The 16,889-nt window shown below is 47.7% G+C and overlaps 1 protein-coding gene across 4 annotated transcripts in view; it reads right to left on the bottom strand.

Moving 5' to 3' along the window:
• The window catches only part of HTT (huntingtin), a 132,175-nt gene that overhangs the window by 89,241 nt on the left and 26,045 nt on the right, over positions 1-16,889 (bottom strand). For 3 of the 4 annotated variants that reach the window (XM_066386831.1, XM_066386829.1, XM_066386832.1), the window contains exons 6-12: positions 16,519-16,657; positions 13,186-13,327; positions 11,907-12,085; positions 10,228-10,432; positions 8,683-8,730; positions 5,219-5,299; positions 3,560-3,921 (exon numbers count right to left, since the gene is read on the bottom strand). In XM_066386831.1, coding sequence (XP_066242928.1) covers positions 3,560-3,921; positions 5,219-5,299; positions 8,683-8,730; positions 10,228-10,432; positions 11,907-12,085; positions 13,186-13,327; positions 16,519-16,657 — 1,156 coding nt within the window. The remainder of the gene's footprint in view (positions 1-3,559; positions 3,922-5,218; positions 5,300-8,682; positions 8,731-10,227; positions 10,433-11,906; positions 12,086-13,185; positions 13,328-16,518; positions 16,658-16,889) is intronic. The other variant, XM_066386830.1, reaches the window with a different exon arrangement.

Below are 16,889 nucleotides of genomic sequence, written 5' to 3'. Positions count from 1 at the left end.
CAATATATGAAGACAGTGATCCTCATCAGACACAGATGAGGACAGGCTAATGGATGAGAGTTTTGACAGTGATGAGGAGCTGCATGAATTTTATGATGAATAAAACTTGAGTTCAATAACTTTATGTAATACTTTTTTTTCAAATTTCGAGCCCCAAAATTAAGGTGCATCTTATCTTATACATGGGGAGATATGGTCGTTCCTGGATTTTTCTGATTTTCTTATTTCATTTAGTATAATGTTCCCAACCAGAAAAAATTATTTCCTCCACTCTCCATCCTCCAGCTGAGTTAACAAAAAAAGCCAGAAGCTCCCTGACAATAAACAACATGTTCTGAGTGCATCACCGCACACCAGGCAGAGTGAAAAGCACTTTTCAAGTATTACGTGCCCCAACCTTCATGAGTCTCACAGCACAAGCACAGTGACCATCCCTCCTGTGTGGAAGGAGAGCAGGGACAAGAAGGGCATACCTGCTCCAAGCTCCACGGCCCGATGGCACAGCCCCATTCTCCTCCTGGCAGGCTCCCCAAGCCAAGCCCCGCAGCCCCTACACCGAGCTGTCACATGAGGAAACTCCCACCCCAACCTTCAAGTTGCTTGTTTTTCTCTATGGCACTTAAAATCACCGGGCTATGTGCTTGCTTGCTGACTGGTTATTGGCTCATCACACGCACCACACATCAGGCACACATAGTAGAAGGGCGTGCACACCTGGCCCACTACCTGTTTTTGTAAATAAAGCTTTATTGGAACACAGTCATCCTCATTTGTTTGCACACTGTCTACATCTGCTTCTGCTCCACAAAGGAAAGGTGTGTATACGACAGTCCACACACTCCAAAACCGAACAGGGTCACTCTCTGCCCTCCAAAGAAAGTCTGATGACTGGTACTCTGGTTTACCAGCTGCATGGGAGCAGTCTCGTACGTTGTGCCCTCAATTTCAGCCCCAGCTTGTAGGACACTCCCTGCATTTGTTCAACCAATAATTAACAATTAGATACAGGACATGGCAGCACCTCGACAATGGAGAGAACGACAGGGTGTGAGAAACACCAAGGGAAGGCGCTGCGCCCACCACAGGCCAGAGAGACCAGCGCCAGCCACCCCAGCAGTGTCCCCCGAGAGAGAGCATCCACCATTTCCTATGGTCAGTCTTCTTCCCTCGAATAAATATATCCATAAACCACCTCCTAAAAAGAGGAGAGCTTCCCATGGAGCTGAGGCTGTGAACAAACAACAACACCCTCCACAGGCTCCCAGCTCCTGAGCCAAGCACCCTCCCCACCCCCTACCCCACCCCACCCCCGCCCCCAAGTGCTAGCAGAACTCGCTCACCCATTCCTTGCTTAAAAACACTGCCCAGGCCCTGGCCGGTTGGCTCAGTGTTAGAGCGTCGGCCTGGCATGCGGGAGTCCCGGGTTCAATTCCCGGCCAGGGCACACAGGAGAAGCGCCCATCTGCTTCTCCACCCCTCCCCCTCTCCTTCCTCTCTGTCTCTCTCTTCCCCTCCTGCAGCCAAGGCTCCATTGGAGCAAAGTTGGTCCAGGCGCTGAGGATGGCTCCGTGGCCTCTGCCTCAGGCGCTAGAATGGCTCTGATTGCCGCAGAGCATCGCTCGCTGGTGGGCATGCCGGGTGGATCCCGGACGGGCACATGCAGGAGTCTGTCTGACTGCCTCCCCGTTTCCAACTTCAGAAAAAAAAACAAAAAAAACACAAAAAACAAAACAAACACTGCCCACTATGCACTGTCTGCCCCACCCTCCTACAGGTCGTCTGGTTAAAACCCCAACCACCAGCCAGCTCATGTAACCAGGGAACTGTAAACCCACATGCAGGGCACAGCTGCTCAAAGGGGACATGTGGGTGCCTGAACCCAGAATCTGCAGCTGGGTGTTTCTGTATTCATTAGCGTATAAACAAAACAAAGCCATGTTCCTAATAAGTTTGTTCAGTAGGAGCAAAACACTTAGTTGTACAAATGTTTTAAAATAAAATTGGGGTATAAAACTTAGTAATACGGAGTGAAATAAGTAAATCAGAAAAAACTAAGAACTGCATGATTCCATACATAGGTGGGACATAAAAACGAGACTCAGAGACATGGACAAGAGTGTGGTGGTTACAGGGGGAGGGACACAAAGAAAACCAGATAGAAGGTGACGGAAGACAATTTGACTTTGGGTGACGGGTATGCAACATAATTTAATGTCAAAATAACCTGGAGATGTTTTCTCTGAACGTATGTACCCTGATTTATTAATGTCATCCCATTAAAATTAATTTTAAAAAAAGAAATAAAAAAAATAAAAATAAAAAAAACTTAGTAATAATCACTCTTGCACTAAACTTCTGATTTTGACTGTCCTTGAGGTATTTCCTGTCCACTAACGCAGAGATGACAGGTACCTAAGTACACGCTGTAAGGTGGAGTATGTTGTAAACATTTTTAGAAAAGTCAAGCATCAACATAATGCAGTGTTAATGTTATTAACCACATTGCATTAAGCCCACAGATCTGTTAATAATAGGTTCCTTAAAGATTCTTTTTTTTTTAAATAATGATTTTCACTTCTACCCAATAAGTCTTAAAGAATTTAAAATGCACTCAATTTTGCCTGACTGGTGGTGACGCAGTAGATAGAGCATAGATCTAGGATGCTGAGACCCTAGGTTCAAAACCCCGAGGTTGCCAGCTTGAGCGTGGGATCATCGATGATTCCAAGGTCACTGGCCTGAGCAAGGGGTCACTGGCTCTGCTTGAGCAAACCGGTCAAGGCACGTATGAGAAGCAATCAATAAACTAAAGTGATGCAACTACGAGTTGATGCTTCTCATCTCTCTCCCTTCCTGTCTCCCTATCTCTCTCTTTCTCTCTCAAAAATTAATAAAAAGGCCTGACCTGTGGTGGCGCAGTGGATAAAGCATCGACCTGGAAATGCTGAGGTCGCTGGTTCGAAACCCTGGGCTTGCCTGGTCAAGGCAAATATGGGAGTTGATGCTTCCAGCTCCTCCCCCCCTCTCTCCTCTCTCTCTCCCTCTCTCTCCCCTCTCTAAAAATGAAAAAAATAAAATAAAATATTTTAAAAAATTAATGAAAAGTAAATGCGTCTGGCCTGTGGTGGCTCAGTATACAGAGCATTGACCTGGAACACAGAGGTCGCAGGTTTGAAACCCTGGGCTGGCCGGGTCAAGGCTCGTATGACAAGCAATGAACAACTAAAGTGAAGCAATTATAAGTTGATACTTCTTGCTGCCCCCTAACCTCTCCTCTCTCTATAAAGTTAATAAATAAAATCCTAAAAAATTAATTTAAAGCACTCAGTTTTAGCCGAGTCCATAGCATCAACTAATCTGATTTCTGACCTCCATGTTCAACACAAAAGACACTAGGCCAATTCCCTCAGGGAAGGTCTCAGAAGGATCAAGCTCTCTAGTCACGAGCTGAGCTGGTGCCCTCTGCACTGTTTTTACTGAGTCAGGTGGGAAGAGGGTCCGGATCTGGGCCACCAGGAAGAACCCCTGGCAAAAACCAGGGCACCCCTCGTCCACTTACAATTTCTGAACTGTCAGAAGGGGTCACGGCTGAATCGGGGCCCTCGGTGGTGGTCTGGGAGCTGTCACTGAGGGGTGAGGAGGCCTGGGTCCCGTCGTTCAGGTCCATGGCCGGGTCGGACGGGACAGCGCTGATCTGACTGGAGCTGTGGCTCAGGATGTCCTCCTCGTCCCCATCGGTGGCAGCGCTCGTCAAGTCACAGCCGGTCAGATCCACCGAGTCTGGCTGCAGGGTGTGCTGGGAGCGCGGCTGCTCGGTGATGATGTCATGGCCTGTGGAGTCGGCGGCCGAGCTCACAGAGCCAGGAGTGGAGACCCCAGAAGAGGCCGCCAGCTCCCCGCAGATCTCACCCTTGACTGAGGCTGAAGACAAAGAAACACTCATTCCTCAAAGGGCCGGGGAAAGCATCCCATGGGGATCAAATACCCTAAAATCCACTGTCACCCTTTTAACTGCAAAATTCCTGAAATACAGTGAAAATATGAACTAGCGTATTTCAAAAGCTAGATCATAGTGCATCCTTCAAACGTAACCAAAAGTGCTTCCTTCTGTGGCATGCACCTCTCACCACACCATTGCATCATGTTAATGAAACCAGGGTCAGCAGCAGACGCCTATGAAGTGCTGAGTGTTCCCCTCACATGTCACTTTGTATCTCAAGGCAAACCTGAACTGCATCCACCGCTGCAGCCTCTGCTCGGAGCTGCATGGCAAGAGCGGCCGCGCGTGGGCAGCGGGCTCACGGGCAGGGGGCTCACGGGTAGGGGCCGGGGCCACACCCGCAGCACCCTCTGCTCCAGGCAAGCAGTGTTCAGAAATGACAACATGATGGTAAACTCAGCACCACTCCCAGGTGGCTTCTCCTCCTTCCCAGGCCTGTTCAAGACCCCAAGCTGCTCCGCTTCTCCTAGAGCACAAATCTGCACCCCACGTTCCTCACTCAGCTTTCAGTTTCCATAAAAAAAAAACCAAAACACTACATAAAAACAACTACAGAAAGAACTACACCAAGCTGTGAGCAGTGGTCACTCCTGGAAGCCACGGGGTCAGCAAGAACTTGAGCTTTATTATTATAGCTATACTTCTGTTGTTTTAACTCTGTTTTTTGTAATTAGAAAATCAATTTCTATTTTGTAAAATAAATATGTAAATAATCACCACTAGGGTTATCACATTTTTCTTCCCTAATAGTTCAGCCTTATTTTCAGTTACGTAAAAATACTTTCAAATAGGATCCCACAACCTGAACGACTCTCTTTTAATCCAATTATTAGTATCTGAGTCAGTGCTCAGCCTCTGTAAGGTGAATGAAGAATCCTAAGCGGTAATTACCTGTAAACAAATGGAGAATTCTTCCAAGTTTATTAGACACAAGTTTTAATCCCATTTCCCCCTCACAACCCATGCAGTTCACTTTTACCCACCAGCCCCTACTCAAAAAGACTTAGCTCAAGGAGTATAAACCTAATTTTAAAACAGCCCAGGAAAACAGCAAATGTATGATGCAAGAAAACAGACACATCTTTTAAAGTAACCACTAAAAGAAGCCTGAATTCTCCACCTCCACCATGAGCAGGCTGGCTTCACCGCTGCCCAGGGCAGGGGCAGGGGCCAGAGGACCAGAGGAAGGGGGACTGGAGCGCCACCCCTGAGAGCTACCTGCAAAGGCCGGGCTGCTGGCCTCCGACCTCGACTCAGAGTCTTCCTCCAAGGCTGATGCTTCTCCAAAGAGCACTTTCCCTGGGGAGTGACACAGCAAGAGTTCTTTAAAGTTTGCCAAAAGGAAGGGCTTTGAAGATCAAATAAGTGACCAGTTTAAGTGGACAATCGCATATTTTATTCACCCTCACACAGTTTATCATTATATGCATTTTTATCCCTCTAGAGTGTTAAACACAAAGACTGCAGAAATATTGTAGAGTATTATTAAAATTAATAAACCTGGCCCTGGCTGATTGGCTCAGTGGTAGAGCATCGGCCCTGCATGTGTAAGTCCCGGGTTTGATTCCAGATCAGGGCATACTGAAGAAGCAACCATCTGCTTCCCCACCCATTCCCCTCCCCCCTTCTTCCCTTCCTGCAGCCATGGATAGATTGGAGTGACTTGGCCCCAGGCGCTGAGGATGGCTAAATGGCCTCCACCCACCTAAAGTGCTAAAAAGAGCTCAGTTACTAAGCAACAGAGGAATGCCCCAGATAGGCACAGCATTGCCCCCTAGTGGGCTTGCCGAGTGAATACCAGTTGGGGCGCATGCAGGAGTCTGCCTCCCCTCCTCTCACTGAATAAAAAAAATATATACACACACACACACACATATATTAATAAACCTGTATGGAAGAAAGTTTAAAGCAATAATTCTCCAATAGTACTGCCAAGTATTTTAATAACTAATAAATATTTATTGGCTGAGATTACTGTTAATGTTAAATAATTAATACTCTAGTTTAATCTTAACAATGGTAAGCTATGGCTGGAACAACTCTATGAGCCCTTGTGATACTTGTGCTGGGTCTCCAATAGCATATCAGAATTTATGTATAAGACTGTTACACCAAAAGGTCACTTCTATTTTGTCATCTTTTTTTTGTTGTTGTTTTTGTTTTTGTTTTGTTTATTTATTTATTCATTTTTAGAGAGGAGAGAGAGAGGAGAGAGAGACAGAGAGAGAGAAGGGGGGAGGAGCTGGAAGCATCAACTCCCATATGTGCCTTGACCAGGCAAGCCCAGGGTTTCGAACCGGTGACCTCAGCATTTCCAGGTTGACGCTTTATCCACTGTGCCACCACAGGTCAGGCTTATTTTGTCATCTTTTAATTTGCTAGATTCTAAGGTTAACAATCAGAACTCAAGTACTGTACAATTTGGGAAGTTTGAATAACATCTCATCTTTTGCAAAGTTCAATAAATATATTTTATAGATTATGGTTTCAAGACTACATTAATAAGAAAATAAAAAGTCTTAACACAGCGGTTCTCAACCTGTGGGTCGCGACCCCGGCCCACAGGTTGAGAACCGCTGTCTTAACATAATCTAACTGGGCTTATTAAATCTTATGGTTACATTACATATAAATGTCATTAAATGACAGTAACAAATAATTACTGGCAACTTCTAATTTTACTGCTCTTCAAAGAACTAGTCATAGGTGTAACAATGTCCAAAAGTCTAAACTGATGTGACATTGAGGGCAAAGTTAAAAAAAAGCAAAAGAAACCCAAAATGTAGATGAAAGTGACACAACTTCACTTATCTACTAAATAATAGGGTTCCCTTGCCTGACCTGTGGTGGCACAGTGGATAAAGCATCGACCTGGAACTCTGAGGTCGCTGGTTCAGAACCCTGCACTTGTCTGGTCAAGGCACATACGGGAGGTGATGTTTCCTGCTCCTCCCCCCTTTCTTTCTCTCTCTCTCTCTCTCCCTTTCTCTTTCTCATACTCTCTACTCTCTCTCCTCTCTAAAATGAATAAATAAAAGAAATAAAAAATAATAGGGTCCCCTTTATTCCAGAACAAGCTATTTACCCTGAGAAAGCCCATGAAGTGCCACCTTGTGAGCTCAGGTGTCAATGAAAGCAGTCTGCCTGTGGAACCAGCGGTTTACAGATCTGTTCCCAGCAGCCCTCCCCAAGGGGAGCAGGGCCCGCCGGGGCCAGGCCACATACGCCCAGCCTCACAGGATCCTACATCCAACAACTCCACTTTTTTCTCTTAGATTGGCAAATATTGTTTAAAAAATAAAAAGATTTTGAGGTTACAACACAAACATATAAAACTACAGCTCTCAATGAAAAAAAAAGAATGCTGGAAAAAAATTAAAAGGCATGTGAGGACATATCCCTTGTGCCAGCCGAGAGGACACAGGACAGCTCCTCCCGGCCACAGCGTGCAGCCATCTCCCTTCATCACTGGACAGAGCAGCTCAGAGGCAGGCAGGCAAGCAACGGAGTAACTTGGCCACAGGCTGAGGATCTCCAAATTCAAGAACAGAAGGACCAGCTTTTCCTGGAATCTTTTGGCTTTCAATCTCAGTGTTTCACCAAAATCTCAAAGTTGACTAAGTATCCCACACCAGGATGGCCAAAATAGCCTAAGTTCTTCTAGGAGATGGTTGCTTAGCTCAGTCAAAGGTAGGGTATGATTCCTATTAACATCATCTTCAACACTTCAAATACTATTAAGCCTCAGGTTCTCACTCAACTCATGACACACAGAAAAGATTAATATGCTGTATGTCAATTACACCTCAATAAAAAAAATTTAGTCTTTTAAGATTTCAAAATAAAAATATGATAGCAATTACCTCCTATGGTAATCTAGACTAGAAATAAATAACTGGTGTTGCAAAGTGATAACATGTACCAAACTATCAAATTATATCAGAAACACTTTGTTCTAATTAAAATAATTAATTATATGACAACACTTTGGCCTGTACAAAGCCAAATACAGCTGAAAAATTAAAACTAGGCCCAAATTAACTAAGTAATTAACCAAACATTATTCCTGACTAATACTAAGCAAATTTGACTGGCACAATAAGTTATCTTTATAAAACATAACACACTCCTAAAACAGAAACAGGCAACGTACGGTCCGCCTGCTCTGTAAATAAAGTTTAGTGGGCCTGACCTGTGGTGGCGCAGTGGATAAAGCGTCGACCTGGAACACTGAGGTTGCTGGTTTAAACCCTAGGCTTGCCTGGTCAAGGCACATATGGGAGTTGATGCTTCCTGCTCCTCCCCTCTTCTCTCTCTCTCCTCTCTTTAAAATGAATAAATAAAAGCTAAAAAAGAAAAAGTTCAGCTGGAACGCAGCCGTATGCACTAGCTTAGTGCCATCAGTGTCTGCCTTCCCGCCATGGGACAGAGTCCACGGTCGCAAAGGGGGCAGCGAGGCCCACAGGGCTGAAATATGTACCACCTGGCCCTTTACAGACAAAGGTTGTTGACCCCTGATCTAAAACATTTACAAGTTTATGATAAAAGCCACCCCACTGGGCCTATTCGATTCCTGCTACAGTGTATCCACAACCACTCTGTAAGAACAGGCACAGTCGACTGCATTATGGAAATACAGAAAAATCAGCAAGAATCAAGTCTCTGATTGTGGAAATAATCACCTTTTTGTTTTCTTGAAAGGACAGGGCTGCATGAAGAACCGCCTCCAGCTGCAAATCACACACACACACACACACACACACACACACACACACCCAAAAAAAAAAATGGCAGAAGTAAGGTTACAAGCTACTAAAATCCAGGAGGAATTAGAAAAACTCCAAAAAGCTTGACTCAACTTTAAAATCAGAAAATGTGTGAACATATTCATGCAGCTGGTGCTTAAACACTGCACAGCTACGCTTTAACTTTGACAACATGAAAACTACATTATCACTCGAGTATACTAGTATGTCTAAAGCTCTAGACCTAAAATTCCAAAAGAGCTCATATAAAATGCATTTAACCCTGAGTATTGAGTTTTTTTCAAGCTTGCTGAACCCCGGGAGTGAGGTGTTTTTTTTTCAAAAAATAAAATTAGTTACAGTTACAGTTTTAACTTAAAATCATATTTGTTTAATAACCAATTTATGGAAACAAGAAGAACATACATTTGCCTTTTTTTAATGTTGCCTTACACATTTTTAAAATAAATCAATCATACTCTGGATGGTCAGGAGGCACAAGGACATACATGATGAACATTTTTGTACTACTCAAAGGGTTAAAAAGCCAAATTGAAAACATTAGAAACATCAGATTATTTGATCAACTAATAATCACATATAAACTTTCATTAGAAAAAATCATTAGAAGCCCTGGCTGGATAGCTCAATTGATTAGAGTGCCATCCCGACATGCAGAGAAACAATCATTAGAAATGAGTATTTCAGCAATCAGTTTTTGTAAGGCCCGCATTCCACAGAGAAAAGGGTCCTTCAGCACAGAGGGCAGGGGACAGGCACACTAACATTTCTGCTCCTGGTTCAGGCAAGCATTTCTGTTAACAAAGCAGCAGTCAGGCAAACGAGCCAGTCCTGTGGTCTGTGGGTGCTGAGTCAAGGCCACGCCCCACACCTGCTGTCCTCTGCTGACCAGACAAAGCGAGGCGGAGGGGAGGCTGGGAGTTACGGGAGCCTCTGCTCCAGACTCACTGCAGAGGCTGCGACTCAGGCCCCCATGGGCTCCAGCTCCCTAGAGGCAGCTCCATGTCAGACAGGGCCCAGTCTCCAGGAACCAGTGGTCAGTGTGCGGCAGCATGGGGGACGGCCTCGGAGCCCCCTCCCCAGAGCACAGGAGGAGGCCCAGGGGCAGGACCGGGAGGGCCTCTCTAAAGTCAGTCAGGACAGCAAATGGGACCCAGAGGGCAGAGAGAAACTAAAATCCCCGGAAGACTTGCAGATGCCATCTCTGGTCAAGTGACAGAGGTGACAGGTCCCGGGAACCCTCCCCCCACTGTTTTCACTTCACGACAGCAGAAATACCCCGTGGAGGCAGCCATGCCAGAGAGAGTGACAGTGCTTTGCCCTCACTGCCTCACACTTGTGTTCCTCTGCTTGCAGGGCGCTGTACGTTTGGTGAGGATCCCAGATGTCACTAGCCCGGCCCAGAACCCAGTGGAGGAGCCAGCATCACTGTGGTCCTCGGTCCTCATGCTAAGAACTCACCTATCAGCTCCACAATACTGCCACTGCGACTGCGGCTTCCGAGCTCCCGGCTGGGGGCGCCGAGCTGCGCCAGGCCGCCTGGCGTGGTCAGGGCCCGCAGCAGCCCCGGGGGAGGGGTCCGGAGGAGCTGCTGCAGGAGCTCCAGGGCCCCCGTCACCACGTTGTGGTCCGGGTGCTGCGCGTAGTGCAAGGTCAGCTCGTAGACCTGGGGGCAAGAGACAAGGGCTGCCGGCATGGTTCTCGAATGGGCACGGGTTTTGCTTTCTGCTTCCGATAGTCTCAGGCTGGCAAAACGTGTGACTGAATTTCTGCCCCTATAAATTCCTGTCGCTTCCACCCGGGTGATCATTAGCTTCCACATGGTCTTCTCAGTTCCCACCATTTCTCAGTGTTCTATTCATTCCTTAGAAGCAGTGGAGCAGTCCCCAAAAGCGGAGGCACACGAATGAGGCTCTCCCTCCCCCCGAACTGGGGACGGACTAGAACAGGAGAGGACAGTGTCTACACTGAGGACGATGATGCTGACACACATCTCTTCACAACGAAACACAGTCGTGAGCGTCACTGAGAAAGAGCTTCCCAAACTTCTAAAGGCATTAGGTTAAGTGTTACATACTGTTTCTAATACTATATCATGTTATACGGAATTCATGAATTTATTCTTCCCCCTTTAATTAGGGTTGTCCGATAAAATACAGAGCACCCAGTTAATTTGAATTTCAGATAAACAGCCAATCATTTTTTGTAGGATAATTATGTAATTTCAGGCATACTTACACCACAAAATTATTCAGAATTATTTTATAGTTCAAAATTAACTGAAACTCTGTATTTTTATTTGCTGAGTTGGGCATCCTTACCTTTAACATCATAAAAGAAACACATATTTAAAAAAGACAGCAACAGTACTGAAGGGGATAAGTAAAAACTCTCAGGGGCAGAGACTGTTAACCACTTGTTTGTAGTTCTTCTGGTAGGAACCTCTAGCATGCGGATCACAAGTCTGCAAACTGCAGTGACAGGCAATATGGCCTCCGCCTGTCTCTGCACGTGAAGTTCAGTGGAGCACACCAGGTCACGGCCCAGGTGAGCGGCTGGCCCGTCACAGAGAGAGCCCACAGCCCTTGCACCAGGTAATCGGCTATGCCTTGATTTCTAAAGCCACCTACTGTGAACAAACCAGCACAGAAAACAAGGACTCAGCAGCCCACACTGCCTCCACCACACCTGCCCTTCCAAATGCTGTCAGCAGCATCCCCACTTCATATTACAGGGCTTAAAGCATGTAACTATCTCAATCATACGTCTTTGCTGAGTCTAAAAACTGAATAAAAAGACAGTATGTATCTTATTATGTGTACAAACTCAGGACTGAACGGGAGGTGGAGAGATGTTTATCATGGGCCCTGCTGTTAGAGACAGGGGGACAGAGATCTCTGCCAGGCCAGTTTCTGCAGGGTTCCTGGGACACTCCAGTAACCTTACGAGAGATTACCTTCATTTCCCTCTGATGGGACTGTCCTACGGAGCTCACAGAGCTAGAGGCTGTGGCCTAGGCCCTGGACCGTGTGGTCTGGCTCCCGAGTCCACATTCTCAACCCTCGGTTCTGGGGCTCCCCTCTGACTCTCGGGAAGCCAGTCATTTCCGTGTCTGCACTAGAATGGACCAGGGCTCCTACCTGCACCAGCTGCTCTGTCGAGGGAGAGACTTCCATTTCTTTCCGCGTCACCCCAAAGCTGCCTTTCAAGCTGGTGTCCTTGACCTGCTGCTGCAGCAAGGGCACCAAGTACCTCAGTGTAAGCAACACGCCAAGGATCAGCAGGGGAGGGTGCTCGTCCTCGACAGGAACCAGCAGACCTAGGAAGGCAGCACAAGGTTCTTCACATCGGGTTCACTGCAGGGGACTGAGGACTCAGGGTGAGAGAGAAGAGATCCACAGCAGCCCCTGCCTGTTATGAGGCTGGCAATGAGGGACCAAGATGGCTCAAACATCATGTGAAAACATACAAGGACATCTCACCACGGAGGAGTATCACAGGTGCCCTTAAGTCCTCAACCTAGCAAGGCCTTTCTCTACATTGAGTTTTGCTGCATTTGAAAGTCAGGTGGGGCCCAGGCCAGTTTGTTCAGTGGATAGAGCATCAGCCCAGAATATGGACGTCCCAGGTTCAATTCCCAATCAGGGCACACAAGAGAAGCAACCACCTGCTTCTCTCCCCCTTCTCTTCTTCTTTCCCAACTGTAAGTAGAGTGGTTCAATTGGTTCAAGCATCAGGCCCCAGAAGCTGAGGATAGCTCAGCTGGTCCAAGCACGTCAGCATCAGGTGCTAAAAATAGTTCACTTGATTCGAGCACCAGCCCCGGACAGGGGTTGCTGGGTGGATCCCAATGGGGCGCATGTGAGAATCTGTCTCACTATCTCCCCTCCTCTCACTTTAAAAAAAGAAAGTCAGGCAGTCCTTTCGTAATAAGTGTCCACATGCCAGCTACAGCATTTGCTGGGGCTGATTCCCACAGCTGCCCCACATTCAAGATAACAGAGAACAGACCTACACCATGAGGAGAACCGCAGGGCCCTGCTGCTCAGGGTCAGGCCTCGGGGACTCCCTGCACTCAGAGCCACCGAGGCCGGCTGTGCTGGCTCTGCTGCCTGGCTGCATGGAGCCAGGCCCAGGAAGCCAGGCGGGGTGGCACACTGGCCCCACCTACAGCCCTGCTGGCCGTCCACGGGCATGGCTGCACCCGCACTCCTGCACAGAGGACGCTCAGCCCTTCCCAACCCTGACAGGGACCCCATGCGAGCTCCCGGCAACCCCGATCTAGTGCACATTTCCCAGTCAGCCAGTGCCCAAGGGTCTGGTCCACTGGCCAACGAGTCACCTGCTCTCAAAGGTCCATCTCTTGTGAATGCTGGAGATACTGCTGCCCCGGGGAATCGCCATCTGCCCACCCCTTACCTAGGAGCACATTCAGCAGCCAGCTGTAGAAGTACTGTGTCCGTCTGGAGTGTTGGCAGACGCTCACCGCGGAGCCAGCTGCCGTCCGCCGGACGGTCGGGGAGCTCGACTTCAGGTTCGCTATGAAAGCCTTCAGCAGAACCTATGGACACAAAAACCCACCAGATGGACGAGGAGCTCCTGTGAGGCTTACTGTGCGTGGCAGCAAACCTGACCGGCACCAAGTCCCTGCAGAGCACACATCAGTCAGCAGCACGCGGACTCTCCTAAGCTGACGAGAAGCAGCCAGAGTCCGGGTGTAGCGAGCAGTCTGCAAACAGGCAGTCTGTACTCACTGCCTTGTGAAGTGCAGAGCCCTGCGAGAGTGGGAGCTGCAGCTCTGGGAAAGCTGTTCCCACAGCACCTAGGGCCCGGGCCCGGAAACAACACTATGTAAAATAAACGCAGTAAGAAAAAAAGACAAAGCATGGAGTCAGAGAAAAGGGCACTAGCCCACGAGAGCAACGTTCAGCCTAAAAAACTCCTGTACATGTGCTGCGTGCAAAGGTCACTAAGTGTCCTCGGGTCTAGTGAGCATGCAGCCTGACTGAACTGTGACAGCACACTACTCACACCCTTCTAAGAAATCAGGGAACGAGACGTTGTCGCTGGACCTCCAGAATAACCCAAAGGGGGGGGGCTGTAATTCTAACCGTGGCCCCTGAAGACTTAACAAATGGCCAGAGAACGAAAGAGGTGACCATCTTGTTGCATGCATTTGGTGACTTATGTGACCTGGGAACATCCTTTTCCCATGCTTCTAAACTATGCTCTGAACAGCAACCTGTCCCAGCCCCTGGCGGGCGCATGCTGAGCAATGCTGACCTAGTCAGGGACACCACCAGGGCCCTCCACTGGAGATGTGACCCTTGGCAAACGAGCAGCAAATGAACAGCCTGGTGTCTGATCTATAAACAGGTCTTCCTTAACAGCAGAGTAGGCATCCCCTGGTCTCAGAGGTGTCTCGGCCCTTGGTGAATTTACGGGCCAGGTCTCTGGAACCAGAGAGTAAAGGACCACACCCCGACCCCAGTAGTTTGTGGCATCCAGTCAACTTATCTCTGACAAAGAATTTAGCTCCAACCTGACCAGGCAGTGGTGCAGTGGATATAGCATCAGACTGGGACACAGAGGACCCAGGTTCGAAACCCCGAGGTTGCCAACTTAAGCACAGGCTTATCTGAATTGAGTGCGGGATCATAGACATGACCTCATGGTTGCTGGCTTGAGCCCAAAGGTCGCTAACTTGAAGCCCAAGGTCGCTGGCTTGAGCAAGGGGTTACTTGGTCTGCTGTAGCCCCCAGGTCAACGCACATATGAGAAAACAATAAACGAACAACTAAGGTGCCACAACGAAGAATTGATGCTTCTCATCTCTCTCCCTTCCTGTCTGTCTGTTCCTATCTGTCCTTCTCTCTGACTCTCTCTCTCTCTCTCTCTCTCTCTCTCTCACACACACACACACACACACACACACACAGAATTTAACTCCAAAATGATACTGGCATCTTAAAGAACTCCTTTGAGAGAAAACATACACAAATACCTCACTGAAACAGTAAATTAGAATGTAAACATGAGGAAAGTTAAGCACTATTATGAAGCATCAGCCCACAGTGACCCTAAACAATTTAGAACATTAAGTTATAAAACTGAATCTGAGAGCCTGACCAGGCAGTGGCGCAGTGGATAGAGTGTTGGACTCGGATACGGAGGACCCAGGTTCGAGACCCCGAGGTCACCAGCTTTAGCATGGGCTCATCTGGTTTGAGCAAAGCTCACCAGCTTGGACCCAGGGTCGCTGGCTTGAGCATGGGGTTACTCGGTCTGCTGAAGGCCCGCGGTCAAGGCACATATGAGAAAGCAATCAATGAACAACTAAGGTGTCACAACAAAAAACTGATGATTGATGCTTCTCATCTCTCTCTGTTCCTGTCTGTCCCTGTCTATCCCTCTCTCTGACTCTCTCTCTGTCTCTGTAAATAAAAAAACCAAACTGAATCTGAGAGCTTGTAGGGGCCCTCTCACGTCCAAATCCCCCAATGCCAAGAACGCCTCGCAGCGGCAGGAGGTGCCGACAAACAAGGAAGCACCCCCAGAAGACTAACAGTGGGCATCCAGGCACCGGGCATCCAACAGGAGAACCGCAAAAGGAACTCTCAGGTGACAGTGAGGAAATGCCCTGGGGGTTGACTGTGCAACAGACCAAAAGGCCACCCCCACCCGCCTGGAGATGGGGAATGTCACTGGAGAGTTCTAGATATGACTCTAGTTGGGGAAATGATCCAATAAAGTATCTGTCTTGTGGAAACCATGGAAATACATTTTACAAAGTTGCTGGAAGGTGCAAGAACACACAAATGGCCAAAGAGGCAATTATTAACTCCAGAAAAAAATAAGAAGTACAAAGAAATGTCACAGCACAGAATGTAACTAGCTGTGACATTAATATAGCTATAATAAAAAGATGGGAGAGGGCTGGAGCTAAATTCATCTCTTTCATAGTAAAAATTTCTAAAAAAAATAGCCATATAAGCATGTTATTTAGAAATATGGAGGGAAATACTAACACAGGACTGATTCACAAAGGCAGGAGGTCAAGAACCTGAAATCCTCAAGCCTGACCCGTGGTGGCGCAGAGGACAGAGCGTAGACCTGGAACGCTGAGGTCGCCGGTTTGAAACCCTGGACTTGCCCAGTCAGGGCACATACAAGAAGCAACTATGACGAGTTGATGCTTCCTGCTCCTCCCCCAACATCCCACCCGCCTTCTATCTACTCTTAGAAATCAATAAATAAAATCTTTTTAAAAAGAGGGAGAATCTGAAATCCTCAGATCATGTGGCAGGGTCACAATTTTTGGGCATTATAAACAAAACAGCAAAGCAGGTTGAAAGTAGCTTGCTGGGCACAGAACAGACAGGAAGTCAAGTGGCTCCTGACAGTCCCTGAGGGCACGGGACCCACAGGGAACTCAGTGCCCTGTCTCCTTCCTGCAGTCCCAGGACAGTCACGTCCTCCCCGCCTGGGTAGGGAGCCAACACAGTACCCCAAAAACCAACCCGCTCAGGAACAATGCCTTCTGAATTTGCACGGATCTACCAGCCCCTGGTCAAGTCTTCACCACAATAAGAGCAGAGTGGAAAGAAGCTCTCTTAGGGAACCTCAAAAGATTCTAATCTAAATTAGAAGCACGACAGAACTCAAGAAGCACTCTCAGATGACTGCCTGTCCAAAGCCCTAACTGCCCACCCGACTCATTCACAGGTTTGTGATGTGGGGTAACAATCATACCTTAATTTCATTGTCATTTGCAAAATTGCCAAACGAAGCCATAATTTTGGGTATAGCTGCAGCCAGGGTCTCCTGAACGGACTCCTCGGGTCTCCTGCTTGTTCGCGTTAGGCATGGCAGAAGGTTTACCAAGTAAGGCCTGCATATGCGAGAGGAACATGGGTGATTCTACCAGGTCTACTTGAATGAGATGTAAGTAACGATATAGTTTAGTGCCGGCTGGAGAAAGGCCAGCCTTTACAGAAAAACAGTCCTCAGTGGGAAGGGGACACACAGCTAAAGGAACAGGAGGACGAACTGCAAACGAAGTCGAATGTCGGGAGACGATCACCCTTCGTTTCTCCTATAACCACAGAGGACTCTCCAAAGCT

This window comes from Saccopteryx leptura, chromosome 5 (assembly GCF_036850995.1).
Source record: "Saccopteryx leptura isolate mSacLep1 chromosome 5, mSacLep1_pri_phased_curated, whole genome shotgun sequence".
Lineage (NCBI taxonomy): Eukaryota > Metazoa > Chordata > Mammalia > Chiroptera > Emballonuridae > Saccopteryx > Saccopteryx leptura.
The sequence above is the reverse complement of the archived record's forward strand: the minus strand, read 5'-3'. Positions and strand labels throughout refer to the sequence as shown.